General features: G+C 41.0%; 1 protein-coding gene across 1 annotated transcript in view; it reads left to right on the top strand.

Annotated features, from left to right (window-relative positions):
• Positions 1 to 13,154, top strand: part of Klhl8 (kelch like family member 8) — a 50,092-nt gene that overhangs the window by 31,667 nt on the left and 5,271 nt on the right. Inside the window, exons 3-7 of the mRNA XM_027388494.2 lie at positions 2,149 to 2,697; positions 3,979 to 4,165; positions 6,953 to 7,096; positions 8,704 to 8,815; positions 12,851 to 13,019. Coding sequence (XP_027244295.1) covers positions 2,149 to 2,697; positions 3,979 to 4,165; positions 6,953 to 7,096; positions 8,704 to 8,815; positions 12,851 to 13,019 — 1,161 coding nt within the window. The remainder of the gene's footprint in view (positions 1 to 2,148; positions 2,698 to 3,978; positions 4,166 to 6,952; positions 7,097 to 8,703; positions 8,816 to 12,850; positions 13,020 to 13,154) is intronic.

Here is a 13,154-nt window from a genome sequence, read left to right as displayed (position 1 = left end):
AGGTTCATTTTCAACATGTCAACCAGAACACTGCTGTAAGTGTTGCCAAAATGAAAAGTCACAAGCATTGTTGCTGGGTGTGGAAATTTTTCTGTGTCCTTGACAAGCAGCTTCACAGAATGTAACAATCTATAAAAAGTGGGGGCTCCAAAGGCATCCCCAAATTAAGAAAAAATACCCATCTTTTTCTAAGGTATCATTTGTGTGTAAACTAATAAAAGATTGAAATGACCTAAGTGGCTAATTTCAGATGATCAAATGATGTGTTACAGCTACTGTAAACAAGAGCAGCCAGCCAATGCATAGAAGGGTTGCAAAGGCTCGGTAACTATATTTCAGGAAACTCTCAGTTCTCTTTCTACTTGCATAGAAGTCTTTGAAGCAATGTATTAGCAAGTTGGCAGTTGAACTGGGAGTAAAACCTCTGTGCTTTTCTGTGTTCACTTGGCATTTCAGACAGAGGAAAAAGTCTTGGGAAAAACTGTTTTCAAAGGTCAAATAAGCCAAGAACTGAGAGTAAATAGGGTTATTAGTGTTCTTTTCATCAGTTTTAGTTTATTTCACATCATAATTCAGCAGGGTACTTACTGAACTAGAGTTCTTAGTTTATGATTCTGAGTATGGAGTCATCAGTGAAAGAGAGCCTACATGATGCCCTCTGCCTCCCACATCCTCATAGAGATAGGAAAGTTCTTTACTGGTTTAGAAGCCTTTGTTTTATTGTTTTGATCCATAGTGGCCAGGTTCAGTTTATGTTTCAAATGTTTTAATAGGAAATCATTTCAGTAATGATGTTCTAAATATCTTACTAAAGGTTAAGGTTGACATGAATTTTTTTCTTACTATATTAAATTATTCATATGTTCATTGATCTAACAAAAATGTAAACAAGAAAATTGACTAGTATTGAGGATACACATATATCATATGTATCATATATTTCATTGTTCTTATTTCTGTGGCTAGATTATACAGTTATTTTGTAGTTTGTTTTTTAAATCCAGTTTGAAGCATCTAATTTCTGATTAAATATTTTTTGGTAACTGATAATTATTTTTATGTACCAGGAAGGAAAATGCAGAAATAAACTTTATGGAATATAATGAAATATATGACACCACAGGAAAATTAGTATAGAAAAAGGCCAGTTATTTTGTGTGTATTTCATATATGGTTGTCCAAAGCTCTTTAGACTTTAGGATGGATAGATATTCTAAAAGAGAACATTTGGGGTTGAGAGGGCATGCCCACATTTTAAATTTTTTTTCTCTTAAATCAAGAGATTGAAATAGAGGTGGAGAAGGGTCAAAGTTTTATTATAATCTACGCGAAAATAATTGGTTTTTTGACTTAGTTACTCTTCTGTTGCTGTGAAAAGACATCATACCCAGGCAACTTATAAAAGCAGTCATTTGTGGGGGTTTACAGTACCAGAGGGTGAGTCCATGACCATCGTGTCAGGGAATGTGGTAGCAGGCAGACATAATACTATAACAGTAGCTAAGAGCTTAAATGTTGAGACAACAACCAAGAGGCAAAGAGAAAAAGAGCTAACTGGAAATGGCACAGGCTTTTGAAATCTCAAAGCCCTTCTCTGAAAAGGCCATACTTGCTAATCCTTCCCAAACAGTTCCACTCACTCAGAATCAAGGATTTAGATATATTAGTCTATGGGGGACATTCTCTTGCAAACCATCACTCTGGCTGTTGATTTTTACAGCCTGACTGAGAAATTAGCAATTCTCTGGAAATTACGCTATTATATAATAGAGTGTTGTCAATTTTTACTTTTGTGTCTGGGAATTCAACTCAAGGCCTCACACATGCAAGGCAAACCCACTACCAGCTAACTAAGCTATAAACCCAGCTCTCAGATAATTGTTAAAATAGTTTTAGTCTATCTTAAAAATTTCTATTTCACAAAATGATCCTCATATATGAGATAATATAGAAAACAGTAGTTCAGCATGGTGAACTTGGAATGAAACTTACCTGACTTTAAGAAACTGGCTTAGACTGAAGGCTAAATAGCTGAAGGATTGCATTATTCAAATGGATCCTGAGTCAGAGCTGCAGGGAACTTTGTCCTCATCTCCAGCATGTGCTCTTGGCTGCCTTCTCAGTGTGTGTGTTTGTTGTCTTGAACAGGTTGGCTCAAAGCTGATCTCCTGTCACAAACTGGTGCTGGCTTGTGTGATCCCCTACTTCAGAGCCATGTTTCTTTCTGAAATGGCTGAAGCCAAGCAGGCGCTGATTGAGATCCGAGACTTTGATGGTGATGCCGTGGAGGACTTGGTGAAGTTCGTGTACTCCTCACGGCTCACTTTGACGGTGGACAACGTCCAGCCTCTCCTCTATGCAGCATGTATCCTGCAGGTTGAACTGGTGGCCAGAGCTTGTTGTGAATACATGAAGTTACATTTCCATCCCTCCAACTGCCTGGCAGTACGAGCCTTTGCAGAGAGTCACAACCGAATAGACCTAATGGACATGGCAGACCAGTATGCCTGTGAACACTTTACTGAAGTGGTGGAATGTGAAGACTTTGTGAGTGTGTCACCCCAACACCTCCACAAGCTCCTGTCCTCCAGCGACCTCAACATCGACAGTGAAAAGCAGGTCTACAGTGCTGCTATCAAGTGGCTTCTTGCCAATCCCCAGCATCATTCTAAATGGCTGGATGAGACACTTGCACAGGTAGGGCTGAAGCAGGACTGTGTGGAGACAGGTGACATGGAACCAAATGCACGTTGTGCCATTTCTGTGTGCTGTCCTTTACCTGAAGGGTGTAATGCTCTGGAGTTAACTCTTCATATCCTGTGCAGTTCCTACACTAATGGTAATCTGGATTTGTTGTGCTTGAATGCTTTTTAGTTCCAATATTTAAATTATCCATGTGAAGTAGTAATGGATACTGTGTTAGGAAACAGCTCTGCCTGTAACTTATATCTTACTTTGTAATGAAGTTTCTAAGTTTTGATGAGTCATTTTCCTAGTGAAAGTGTAGTTATTCCTAGCGACTATAGACCTATAGACCCTATTCTGGAAAAGAAAAGAAAAAAAAAACACATAGCATCACTGTGAATGCTAAAGTTTATTTTGAAACCTCAGAAATTGTCTGCTGTGACTGTTAAAGTTTTTAACCGTACTGAGGTGCCTTGGATAAGGAGGTAACAAACAGGCCTTCCAGGGTCTGTGCCCTGAGTGTTCCCTTTTCCCTCTCTCTTGACTCCTCTCCTTCTCCCTCCACCTCTTCCTCATTTTGTTCATTTTGTTTACTGAGAAGTGAAATGAAGCTACTTAGAAGAGGAACAGTTTCAGTCACCTACCTTTTTCTGAAATCAATGCTTTGTTAAAACTTTGTAGTTGCTAAAAGTCCTGGGTCAGGGTAGGAATGTAGCTCAGTGAACAGAATGCTTGCCTACCGTGAGTGAAGCCCTGGCCTCTGACCCCCAGCACAGCACAGCACAGTCAGACATGGTGATGTGTGTCTGCCATTGCAGGACTGAGGAGACAGAGGCAGGAGGAGCAGAGTTGGCAAGCATCCTTGGCTACACAGCAACTTTGAGACCAGTCTGGGCTGCATTAAAATCTGACTCAAAATGAAACAGAAAAACAAAACAAACAAACAAAAAAAAACAAAACAACTAAAAACGTTGGGTACTTAATTTCAATTTATTGTTGTTTGGAGACAGAGTCTGTCTAGCTCAGACTAGCCTGGTACTCACTCTGTTGCTTAGACTGACTGTTCCCAAATTCAGAATCCTTTTGTCTCGGCCTCCCATATTCTGGGATTACAGAGATGAGTTCACCATGCTCAGTTATGCTCAAATTTAATGGTGTTACCAAAAGCAAAATTATTTATATTTTTACTCAGGAAGAAGACATATTCAAAGTGTGATTATAATTAGGTTTTTTAAAGCATGTGTAACAATTATTTTTCAACTTCTAACTGCACATAACTGTTCATGATCTTAGGTTCGTCTGCCATTATTGCCGGTTGATTTTCTTATGGGTGTTGTGGCAAAAGAACAGATTGTCAAGCAAAATCTAAAATGTAGAGATCTATTGGATGAAGCAAGGAACTATCACCTTCATTTGAGCAGCAAGCCTGTCCCTGACTTTGAGTACACGGTCCGGACTACCCCAAGGAAGCATACAGCTGGTAAGCAAATTACTCATTTCAGTAACTTTCCAGAAAGCATTTAACATAGCTGAGGGCTACTGGTTATGTATGCCTAAACTTAATAGTCACATAATTCCAGTCTGAGTGTCTTGTGTGTGTGTGTGTGTGTGTGCGTGTGTGTGTGTGTGTGTGTGTGTGTGTGATTTTTGTTTGTTTGTTTGTTTGAGACAGCTTTTCCCTGTGTAGCTTTGGAGCCTGTCCTGGAACTAACTCTTGCAGACTCTGTGATCTTTCAGGTCTCCTCTAACTTGAGCTTCGAGGACTCAAAGTGTTGCCTATAGGGTAAGAGGTAGCATGGGAGGGTAAACCCATTCATTTCTGTAGTCACTCAGCAGACATTGGATGCCTGCTCTTACAGGCTCTGGGATAGGCTGTGGAAATGTAGACATACATCCTGTGTTGGGGGAAATGGTCTGGTGTAGTGAAAAGACAAATGAGCAGATAAATTCAGTAGAGTATTGCAGGTGCTTTGTGTGACCACCAAGTGTAGGCTGCAAAGGGTGGCAGTGGCTACTTTGTTAGGGACAGGAAAAGTCTTAAAGAGAAAAGAAACTTCAGCCTTTGTTTTAAGTAATAAACAGATAAACTTTAGGATACCAGTTAGGGAAATGCTCTTCAGCCCCCTTTACCTCCCCAGAGTGCAGAGCACATGCCAGGCACTGTCTAGTTAGTGTGTAATGCTCACTGTCTCAGTTGTACTCTAGTTTAGGGTGGCAGTTGTCAGCATATGGGTATTTCAATCATGTGTAAGTGATAGGTCCCAAAAGTGCTGTGGGAGCACCACGGATGGGCACTGATGCATGTGTAGGAGCTTGACCTCCTGGTAGGGTTAGACTGGAGGGTGTTTATGCTGTGCTAATGGTGTCATTTTTTTTCTTGCAGTCCTGGGGATGAATCCCAGCCCTCAAATAAGCATTCTAACCCTGAGTGTGTCTCTAGTCTTAGGGCTTTACCTTGAAGGCACTCAGTGCTCCTCAGAGTGTGATGAAAACAGTCACTACAGGAGCCTGTTAGAAATACAGTCCTTAAACCTTTCCACAGATGACTGAACCAGAGATCTGTGCTTTATACCTTCAGTTGATTCCAAGTCACATTAAAGTTGCTTTTCTTCCAGTTGTGGTAAATAGATATAAAATAAGACATCCTAATCATTTTTTTTTCAATTCAGAGCATTTGCTGAACTTTTTAGGGTAGAGCCTATGGGAGAGTATTGAAATAGTCTTTTATCAGATTGTCCTTATTGGGGTTTTATTGCTGTGAAGAGACACCATGACCATGGCAACTCTCATAAAGGAAAACATTTAATTGGGGCTGGCTTACAGTTCAGAGGTTTTTTGGTTTTTGTTTTGTTTTGTTTTGTTTTTTGTTTTTCCTCCCTCTCTTTCCATTTTACTTTCCAGCCTAGATTTATTCTGTTACAGGCCAATTTAGCTTTTATTATCAACTGTGAGAACAACACATATTCACAGCATACAGAAGGATCATTCCCACAGCAGTTTAGCCCATCATGGTCATGTCCAGGAGCATGACAGCATGCAGGCAGACATGGTGCTGGAGGAGTAGCTGAAATTCTACATCACGTGCAGTACAGAGAATGACACTTGGCCTGGCTTGAACATTTGAAAACCCAAAGCCCACCTCCCAGTGATACATTTCCTCTAATAAGGCCACACCTACTCCAACAAGGCCACACCCACTCAAGGCCACACATCCTAATAGTGCCACTTCCTTTTCTAAGCCTATAATAAGTGGTGAGTAGGCAGTGGGTGGACCGTGAAAACAGGAAGAAGGCCTGGATGTCACAGGCACCAAAGAAAGGATATTTCCCAACAGGAAACAAATGTATTTAACTCTGTGTTCAGTAGGGAAACATTAGAGGTGACTGAGGCAGACAGCTCTGCAGTGGCCTTATGTGAATACACTTGCCTTTTTCCCTAAAGCAAAATAAGTTATTGATTCTGACACTTGTAGTGAGTGAGGATATATAAAAAAGGATAGATAGCTGATGAATCATGTTCTTTGAAGAGTTCAAGGAGAGGCGGCAGAAGGAAACTAGATTTCATAACTCATCCTTATAAAAACAAACACTACTCAGAATTTGACTTAATTAGTGAAATTTAATTCACACTAAATAAAAAGAAAGCTTTACACTAAGCTGAATTCCTGGAATCCAGTTGCAGAGAGGGAGGAGTGATGAGCAAAGGGGTCAAGACCAGGCTGGAGAAACCCACAGAAACAGCTGATCTGAACAAGGGGGAGCTCATGGACACCAGACTGACAGCTCAGAAACCAGCATAGGACCGAACTAGGCTCCCTGAACATGGGTGTCAGTTAGGAAACCTGGGCAGTCCATGGGGCCTCTGGTATTTATCCCTATACACAAGGGAGGGCCTAGGCTCTGCTCCAAAAATGATATGACAGACTTTGAAGATCCCCCATGGAAGGCCTCACTCTCCCTGGGGAGCAGAAAGATAATGGGAGGGGGGTTAGTGGGGGGAAGGGAAGGAGGGGAGGGAGAGGGATTGACATGTAAAACAAGCTTGTTTCTAATTTAAATAAAAAATTAAAAAATAAAGCTTTAAAAGCCATGGTACTTATGCATGTCCCCAACACGTGAGAAGAGGAAGTTGAGAAGGGAAGGCAGATGGGCGAAGCCAATAGGAACTTCTCAGTCCTTTTTTCCTCTTTGGGGAATAAAATAGGAATCCATTTAAAGAAAAAAAAAAAAGCCATGGTACTAATGTGTGTCTGTGGCTTTGCCTTCAGGTGTACTGTTCTGTGTAGGTGGCCGAGGTGGATCTGGCGACCCCTTCCGAAGTATTGAATGCTATTCTATCAACAAAAACAGTTGGTTCTTTGGACCAGAAATGAATAGTCGAAGGCGACATGTGGGTGTGATCTCTGTGGAAGGTGGGTCTGTTGCTGAAGTTGATGTCGTAAAACCATGGTGCCTTTCTTAATTACATGAGCTTGAGATTTTCTTTTTATAGAAAAACATATTCATTGTGAAGTAATTTATTGATGAAATATTGGAGTGGTGGTCATTTGCTTGCCTCTTTCCACAAATGCTTGGCATGTTGGTGTGGAAATTAGCATATTGGTACATAAACTAGCAAATCGGTATATAAATTAGCATGTTAGTATATAAATTTAAAAATAAGTAGCTGGAAAGCCAAATTCGTATGGCTGGGCATGGTGGCACATGCTTATAATCCTTAGTTCTACATCAGTTTCGTTTTTTATTAAGAGACAGTCCCTTGTGTCCTGGAACTCACTATGTACCTGAGGCTGACCTTGAGCTTCTGACTCTCCTGCTTCTACCTCATGGGCTGGGATCACAGGTGTGTACCAGCACATCTAGTTTACACAGTGCTGGGAGCTGTCCCAGAGCAAGAACTCTGCCAACGGAGCTGCATTCCCAGCTCCTATGTTATTTTTATATATATTTAAGAGATTTATTTATTTATTCAGTTTCCTGGGGCAGGATTTCTCTGTGTAGCCCTGGCTGTCCTAGAACCCACTCTGTAGATCAGACTGACCTCGAAGTCATAGAGATCTTCCTGCCTCTGCCTCCCGAGTTCTGGGGTTAAAGGTGTGCATCACTACTGCCCAGCTATTTTTATTTTGTGTATGACTATCTACCTGCATTGTGGATGTGCACCATGTGTATACCTAGTGCAAGAAGAGGCCAGAAGACAGCATCAGATTTCACTGAAACTGGAGTTCCGAACAGTTTTGAGCCTCAGTGTGGTGGTGTTGGCTTGTCTGCAAGAGCACCAAGCACTCTTAACTGCTGAGCTATCCCCGAGCCAGTGTTTTCTGAAAAATTTGTCCTCTTATAGAATGAGGAAAAGGTGATTCTTAAAATCTTTCTGATAATTTTTCTATGGTTCTTCAATTAATTAATTTTTAGTAATGATTTAAAATCTAGTTTCCATAACTATACAGTGCAGGAAGACACTGAGGCTTGTCCTGAGGCTATAGCTCGGTGATAGACCACGGCCTTCTCACTTTCTGTATGCTTTTTGTTTTTCACTAAGATAAAAGGTGATTATTTTGTATTTTCCTTATGTTACTAGCCTTTTTCCATTTTATTGACCTGTTTTGAAGGCAAAATTAATGATTTCATTTGCTATTTAATAAAAATCGATGAAACCCAAGAATGGCATTTGAAAGCATTATAGCGTTTCCCACAGGGCATGTTTAGTGATAGCTTACACTGATTTTCACTTCCTCATGATGACACCAATTCAATGTTGAACAGAAAATAATGTTAAAAGTTAATTTATTGCCATACGGTGGTGGCACACACCTTTAATCCCAGCACTCAGGAGGCAGAGGCAGGCAGATCTCTGTGAGCTTGAAACCAGGCTGGTCTACAAGAGCTCCAAAGCCATAGAGAAACCCTGTCTGAAAAAAAAAAGTTACTTTATCATGACATTCTAGTTATGTATTGTTTACATATAAATGACATTGGTATCACTTGGGAATCAAATAAATACTTCTTTATTTGACAGGTAAAGTGTATGCAGTGGGTGGGCATGATGGCAATGAACACTTAGGAAGCATGGAGATGTTTGATCCTCTCACTAATAAGTGGATGATGAAGGCATCAATGAACACCAAGAGGTAGGTCACCATGGGGATTCCTAGTGAATTGATAATGTTAAGTTAAAAAAACAACTGAAAAATCGTATTTTGAAGCTTTTTCTATTTTTAGAAACTTATTCTTCTCAAACCCAGTGAAAGCATCCAAAGCAATGCTTTGTCACAAGTTTTTGGATTTAAGAATGGAATCATAGGGGGCTGGAGAGATGACTCAGTGGCTAAGAGCACTGGCTGCTCTTCCAGAGGACCTGGGTTCAATTCCCAGTACCCACATGGTGGCTCACATCTTTCTGTAACTCTAGTTCTAGTGGATCCGACACCCTCACACAGACATACACAGAGGCAAAACTCCAATGCACATAGAATAAATAAATCTTTTTTAAAAAATGAATGGAGTCATAAGGATATGGAGAGATGGCTCAGCAGTTAAGATGTGGGCTGTTCTTCCCGAGGTTTTGAGTTCTGTTTGCAGCACCCACACTGAGCAGCTCACAACCGTTCACACACTTTGAAATTGGTTTGAATGGACTTGACTTTTAGTTCCTGTTATGGCAGCCATGGTCTTCTGTAGGAAGCCTTGCTGCTCTTTTCAATACTTTGTATTTGAAATGACTTTAGTTTTTTTTTTTTCCAGAAAAGTTGCAAATAGGTGGCATTCCTTTTTGTTGTTGTTGGTTTGTTTTGTTTAATTTTATTTAAAATTCTTTTTGCATTCAAAAAGAATTTTTTTGGCTGAGGAGAAGGGAGGTGCATGTCACGCCTGCACCAGGGGTGCACATTTGGAGGTCAGGGAAAGCTCACAGGAGTCGGTTCTCCTTCCATCATGGGTCAGACTCAGGTCATCAAGCCCAGTGGCAAGTGCCTTTATCTGCCCAAGCCACCTCCACAGCCCTTGGTGTTTTGCTTGGTTGTGTTGTGTCAAGACAGGATCTCATGTCATGCAGACAGTCCTCACCCTTGCTATGCAAGAAAATGTAGAGTTATAGGTATCAGGTATTCTCAGCTGAAGATCACATTACCTCCTCTGCCAGACAGTTTACTGCTAGTATCTCACAGGAATTGGTCAGGGATGCTGCTGAACACCCTCCAATGCTGGAGGGCAGCCCTCTAGAGCAAAGGGTTTCCTGGCTTGAAGTTCCAGTCATGCCAATGTATATCCATGTATCCTGTACCTTAACATCTCACAGCATGTCAGAGATAAGCATTGATGTGATGCTGTCAGCTTTTGCCAATTTCCCAATGCAGTGTGTGTGTGCATGCATGCAATCAAGTGCCAACTGAAGCCAGAGAGTGCATTAGATCCTCTGGAGCTAGAGTTACAGTTGTCTGTGAGCAGGTTAACAGGACTGGCAGAAATCAAACTCCAGTCCTCCACAGGAGCAGCAAGTGCCTTTGACCACTGAGCCATCCCTTCAGCCCCTCCTCATACATTCTTAGGTTTTTAATTTATTTCACATACCTCCTTTATTAGCTGGTAGTTTGATACTGTATAAATAGAAATTGAAACACATATTTTTATCTTGTTCCTGACCTTAATCAAAGTGCATGTAGTGTTTCTCTTAAATATGATACTAACTAGGACTAAGGCTTATTATTATCTTAACAAAATAGTTCTCTCAATTTCTGTTTTCATTGCTGATTTTAAGATATATTAAGTTCCTATCTATAATAAATTGAATTATATTTTGATTGTCTGAAGGGGAAATTGTTATTTACATGATTCAGTAATTAAGCCTCTTGTAAATTTTTATTAATAATTTGAATTGTAACTTCGAACATCCTGAGATGAAAGAGCAACTAAAATCATGTCACCAAAACAGGATTCAGAAAGTCAGTAGGCTTGGGGACATAGCTCTGTGACACAGTGCTTACTTAATGTGCTTGTGGTCCTGAGTGGAATTCCCCAGCACCACAAAGTGACAGCCAGCAGCAGCAAAACCAAGCAGACAAAGTATTCTGTAGACAAATGTCTCTAAAAAGTGTCAAATGAGGGTAGATATTAAACCTAAATTATGTCCGTTATAACAGGACTGTGAGGTGGGAGATTGGGTGTGTGGATGTTTTGTGCAGAGTAAAGTAGTTGGCTTGTGCAAGTGTGAGACATAGACCATTCACACTACAGTGTCCTACATTAAAGGGATGAGTTAGTGTTCACACTACAGTGTCCTACATTAAAGGGATGGGATAGAGTGTTCACACTACAGTGTCCTACATTAAAGGGATGGGATAGTGTTCACACTACAGTGTCCTACATTAAAGGGATGGGATAGTGTTCACACTACAGTGTCCTACATTAAAGGGATGGGATAGAGTGTTCACACTACACTGTCCTACATTAAAGGGATGGGATAGTGTTCACACTACAGTGTCCTACATTAAAGGGATGGGATAGAGTGTTCACACTATACTGTCCTACATTAAAGGGATGGGATAGAGTGTTCACACTACAGTGTCCTACATTAAAGCGGTAGGATAGAGTGTTAACAGAATAGTTGCCCACATTCAGAGAACAGAAGGGGGTTCAGGGGGGATTACAGTGATACTGCTGTTTATGTTGTACTCTCCATATGATGAGAGCAGTGCTGTTCTTTATCCTGGTTTCTATCAACTTTTAAACATTTACTTTAGGTGCATGTTTTGCATTTAATGTAATATGTATATACAGAAAAATATGTTTATAATTTGAAAATAAAGTGTATCCAGGGATGCACAAAAAGTTGAATGATGTAAACATAGGGATAATCGCCTAGGCTACATTAAGGAAAGACTAACCAATTAGGAATACAGCCAAGAACATGCTGTGTGACAGTAGATGAATGTGTGTATCCATGTTGATATATTATTTATGATTTATTAAAGCTTTCCTGAGGATTCAGAAAGCAAAGTCAGCCACAAGCCATAGAAGCCAAGCACACACCTTTAATCCCAGCAGCCAGAAGCTAGGAGGTGGTGGCACACCCCTTTAATCCTAGGATTCAGGATAGAGGTAGATGCATCTCTGTGAGTTCAAGGCCACACTGACTACACGAAATTGATCTCAGCGCTTGGGGTCACAAGCCTTTAATCCCAGGATTCCTGAGAAAAGACAGGAGCAAGGTCTCAGTATAAGACATTCATTCTCTAGCCACATTGACAGCCCGGCCCTGTTAGAGGTAAGCGCTCTCTAGTAGCTTGGCTGCTTTGCTTCCCTGATCTTCAGCTTGAACCCCAATATCTGTACAGGGTCCTTTTATTTGCCGTGTTGCATGTGTCCACTGGGACTAGAGCATTGCAGACCAAGAAGCTTAAGGTGTGGCAAAGCAGACTTTACTCTTCTAGTGTTATCAGGGAAATGGGAGGTGGGATCCAAAGCCAACTTTAGGTGAAGGGTTTATCCTCAGAGGCCTCTAAGGCTACTGTAGCAGTTTAGAATAGCTCAGCCTTTGGTGGCTATAATGTGTCCTTTTTTATTGTTCATATAGCAGTGAGGTAACTTTGAGTAGGGGTGAAGTCTTCCTTTCAAAGGAAACAAACGCTCTTGAGAAGTGAAGCAGTGCATAGAAAGCCTGTGGCAGGAACGTGAATGTCCTTTGGACTGTGTGTTAATGTAATACAAGAGCTGGTGGGTTCCGAACTGGAGTTGGCCTTTTGAGTCCACAGCAGACTGCTCTCTTATCAACCCATTAACTCCTCAGTTATGTAATTGTCTATTTGGTGTTCAACACTTTGGGTTTCTTTATACTGTTTTGCTGGGTTTTGTATTATTTGTTCTGAGTTTAGGCTTAGCATGTAGCTCAGGGGTTGAATGCATTCCTGATAGATGCAAGGCTCTGGGCTCAACCCCCAGGAAAAAAAAAAAAAGAAAGAAAGAAAAGCAGAGCTTGACCCAAGTTTCCAGTGGTCTGTGTAGGCCAGGCGCTGTACTGAGTCATGGGACCTGGGCACCTGCTCAGAAAAGTTAACACACTAAAACACTGGAGGAAAGCCACACAGTTTGGTTATCCTCAGAAGTGGTTTACATTGCTACAGTTTTCTTCTTTTTCCTGAAACAAAGGATGCTTTACTGTTTCTTTGCAGGCGAGGAATTGCTTTGGCCTCCTTAGGGGGCCCAATATATGCAATTGGAGGGTTAGATGACAATACTTGCTTCAGTGATGTGGAGAGATATGACATTGAATCTGACCAGTGGAGTACAGTGGCACCAATGAACACTCCCCGTGGAGGCGTTGGCTCTGTGGCTTTAGTGGTAAGTTATACAGCCACTTCCCATGGAGAGGCACCAATCACATCCACTGTCAATGTGGACTGATTGACATCAGCTGTTACAGGATTGACTATACACCAAACTGCTCAGGAAACACGGACTTCCCCACATTCTGCC

The sequence above is a fragment of the Cricetulus griseus genome (assembly GCF_003668045.3).
Source record: "Cricetulus griseus strain 17A/GY chromosome 1 unlocalized genomic scaffold, alternate assembly CriGri-PICRH-1.0 chr1_1, whole genome shotgun sequence".
NCBI classification, from domain to species: Eukaryota; Metazoa; Chordata; class Mammalia; order Rodentia; family Cricetidae; genus Cricetulus; species Cricetulus griseus.
Note: the sequence above shows the minus strand (reverse complement) of the source record. Positions and strands in the feature narration are given on the sequence as shown.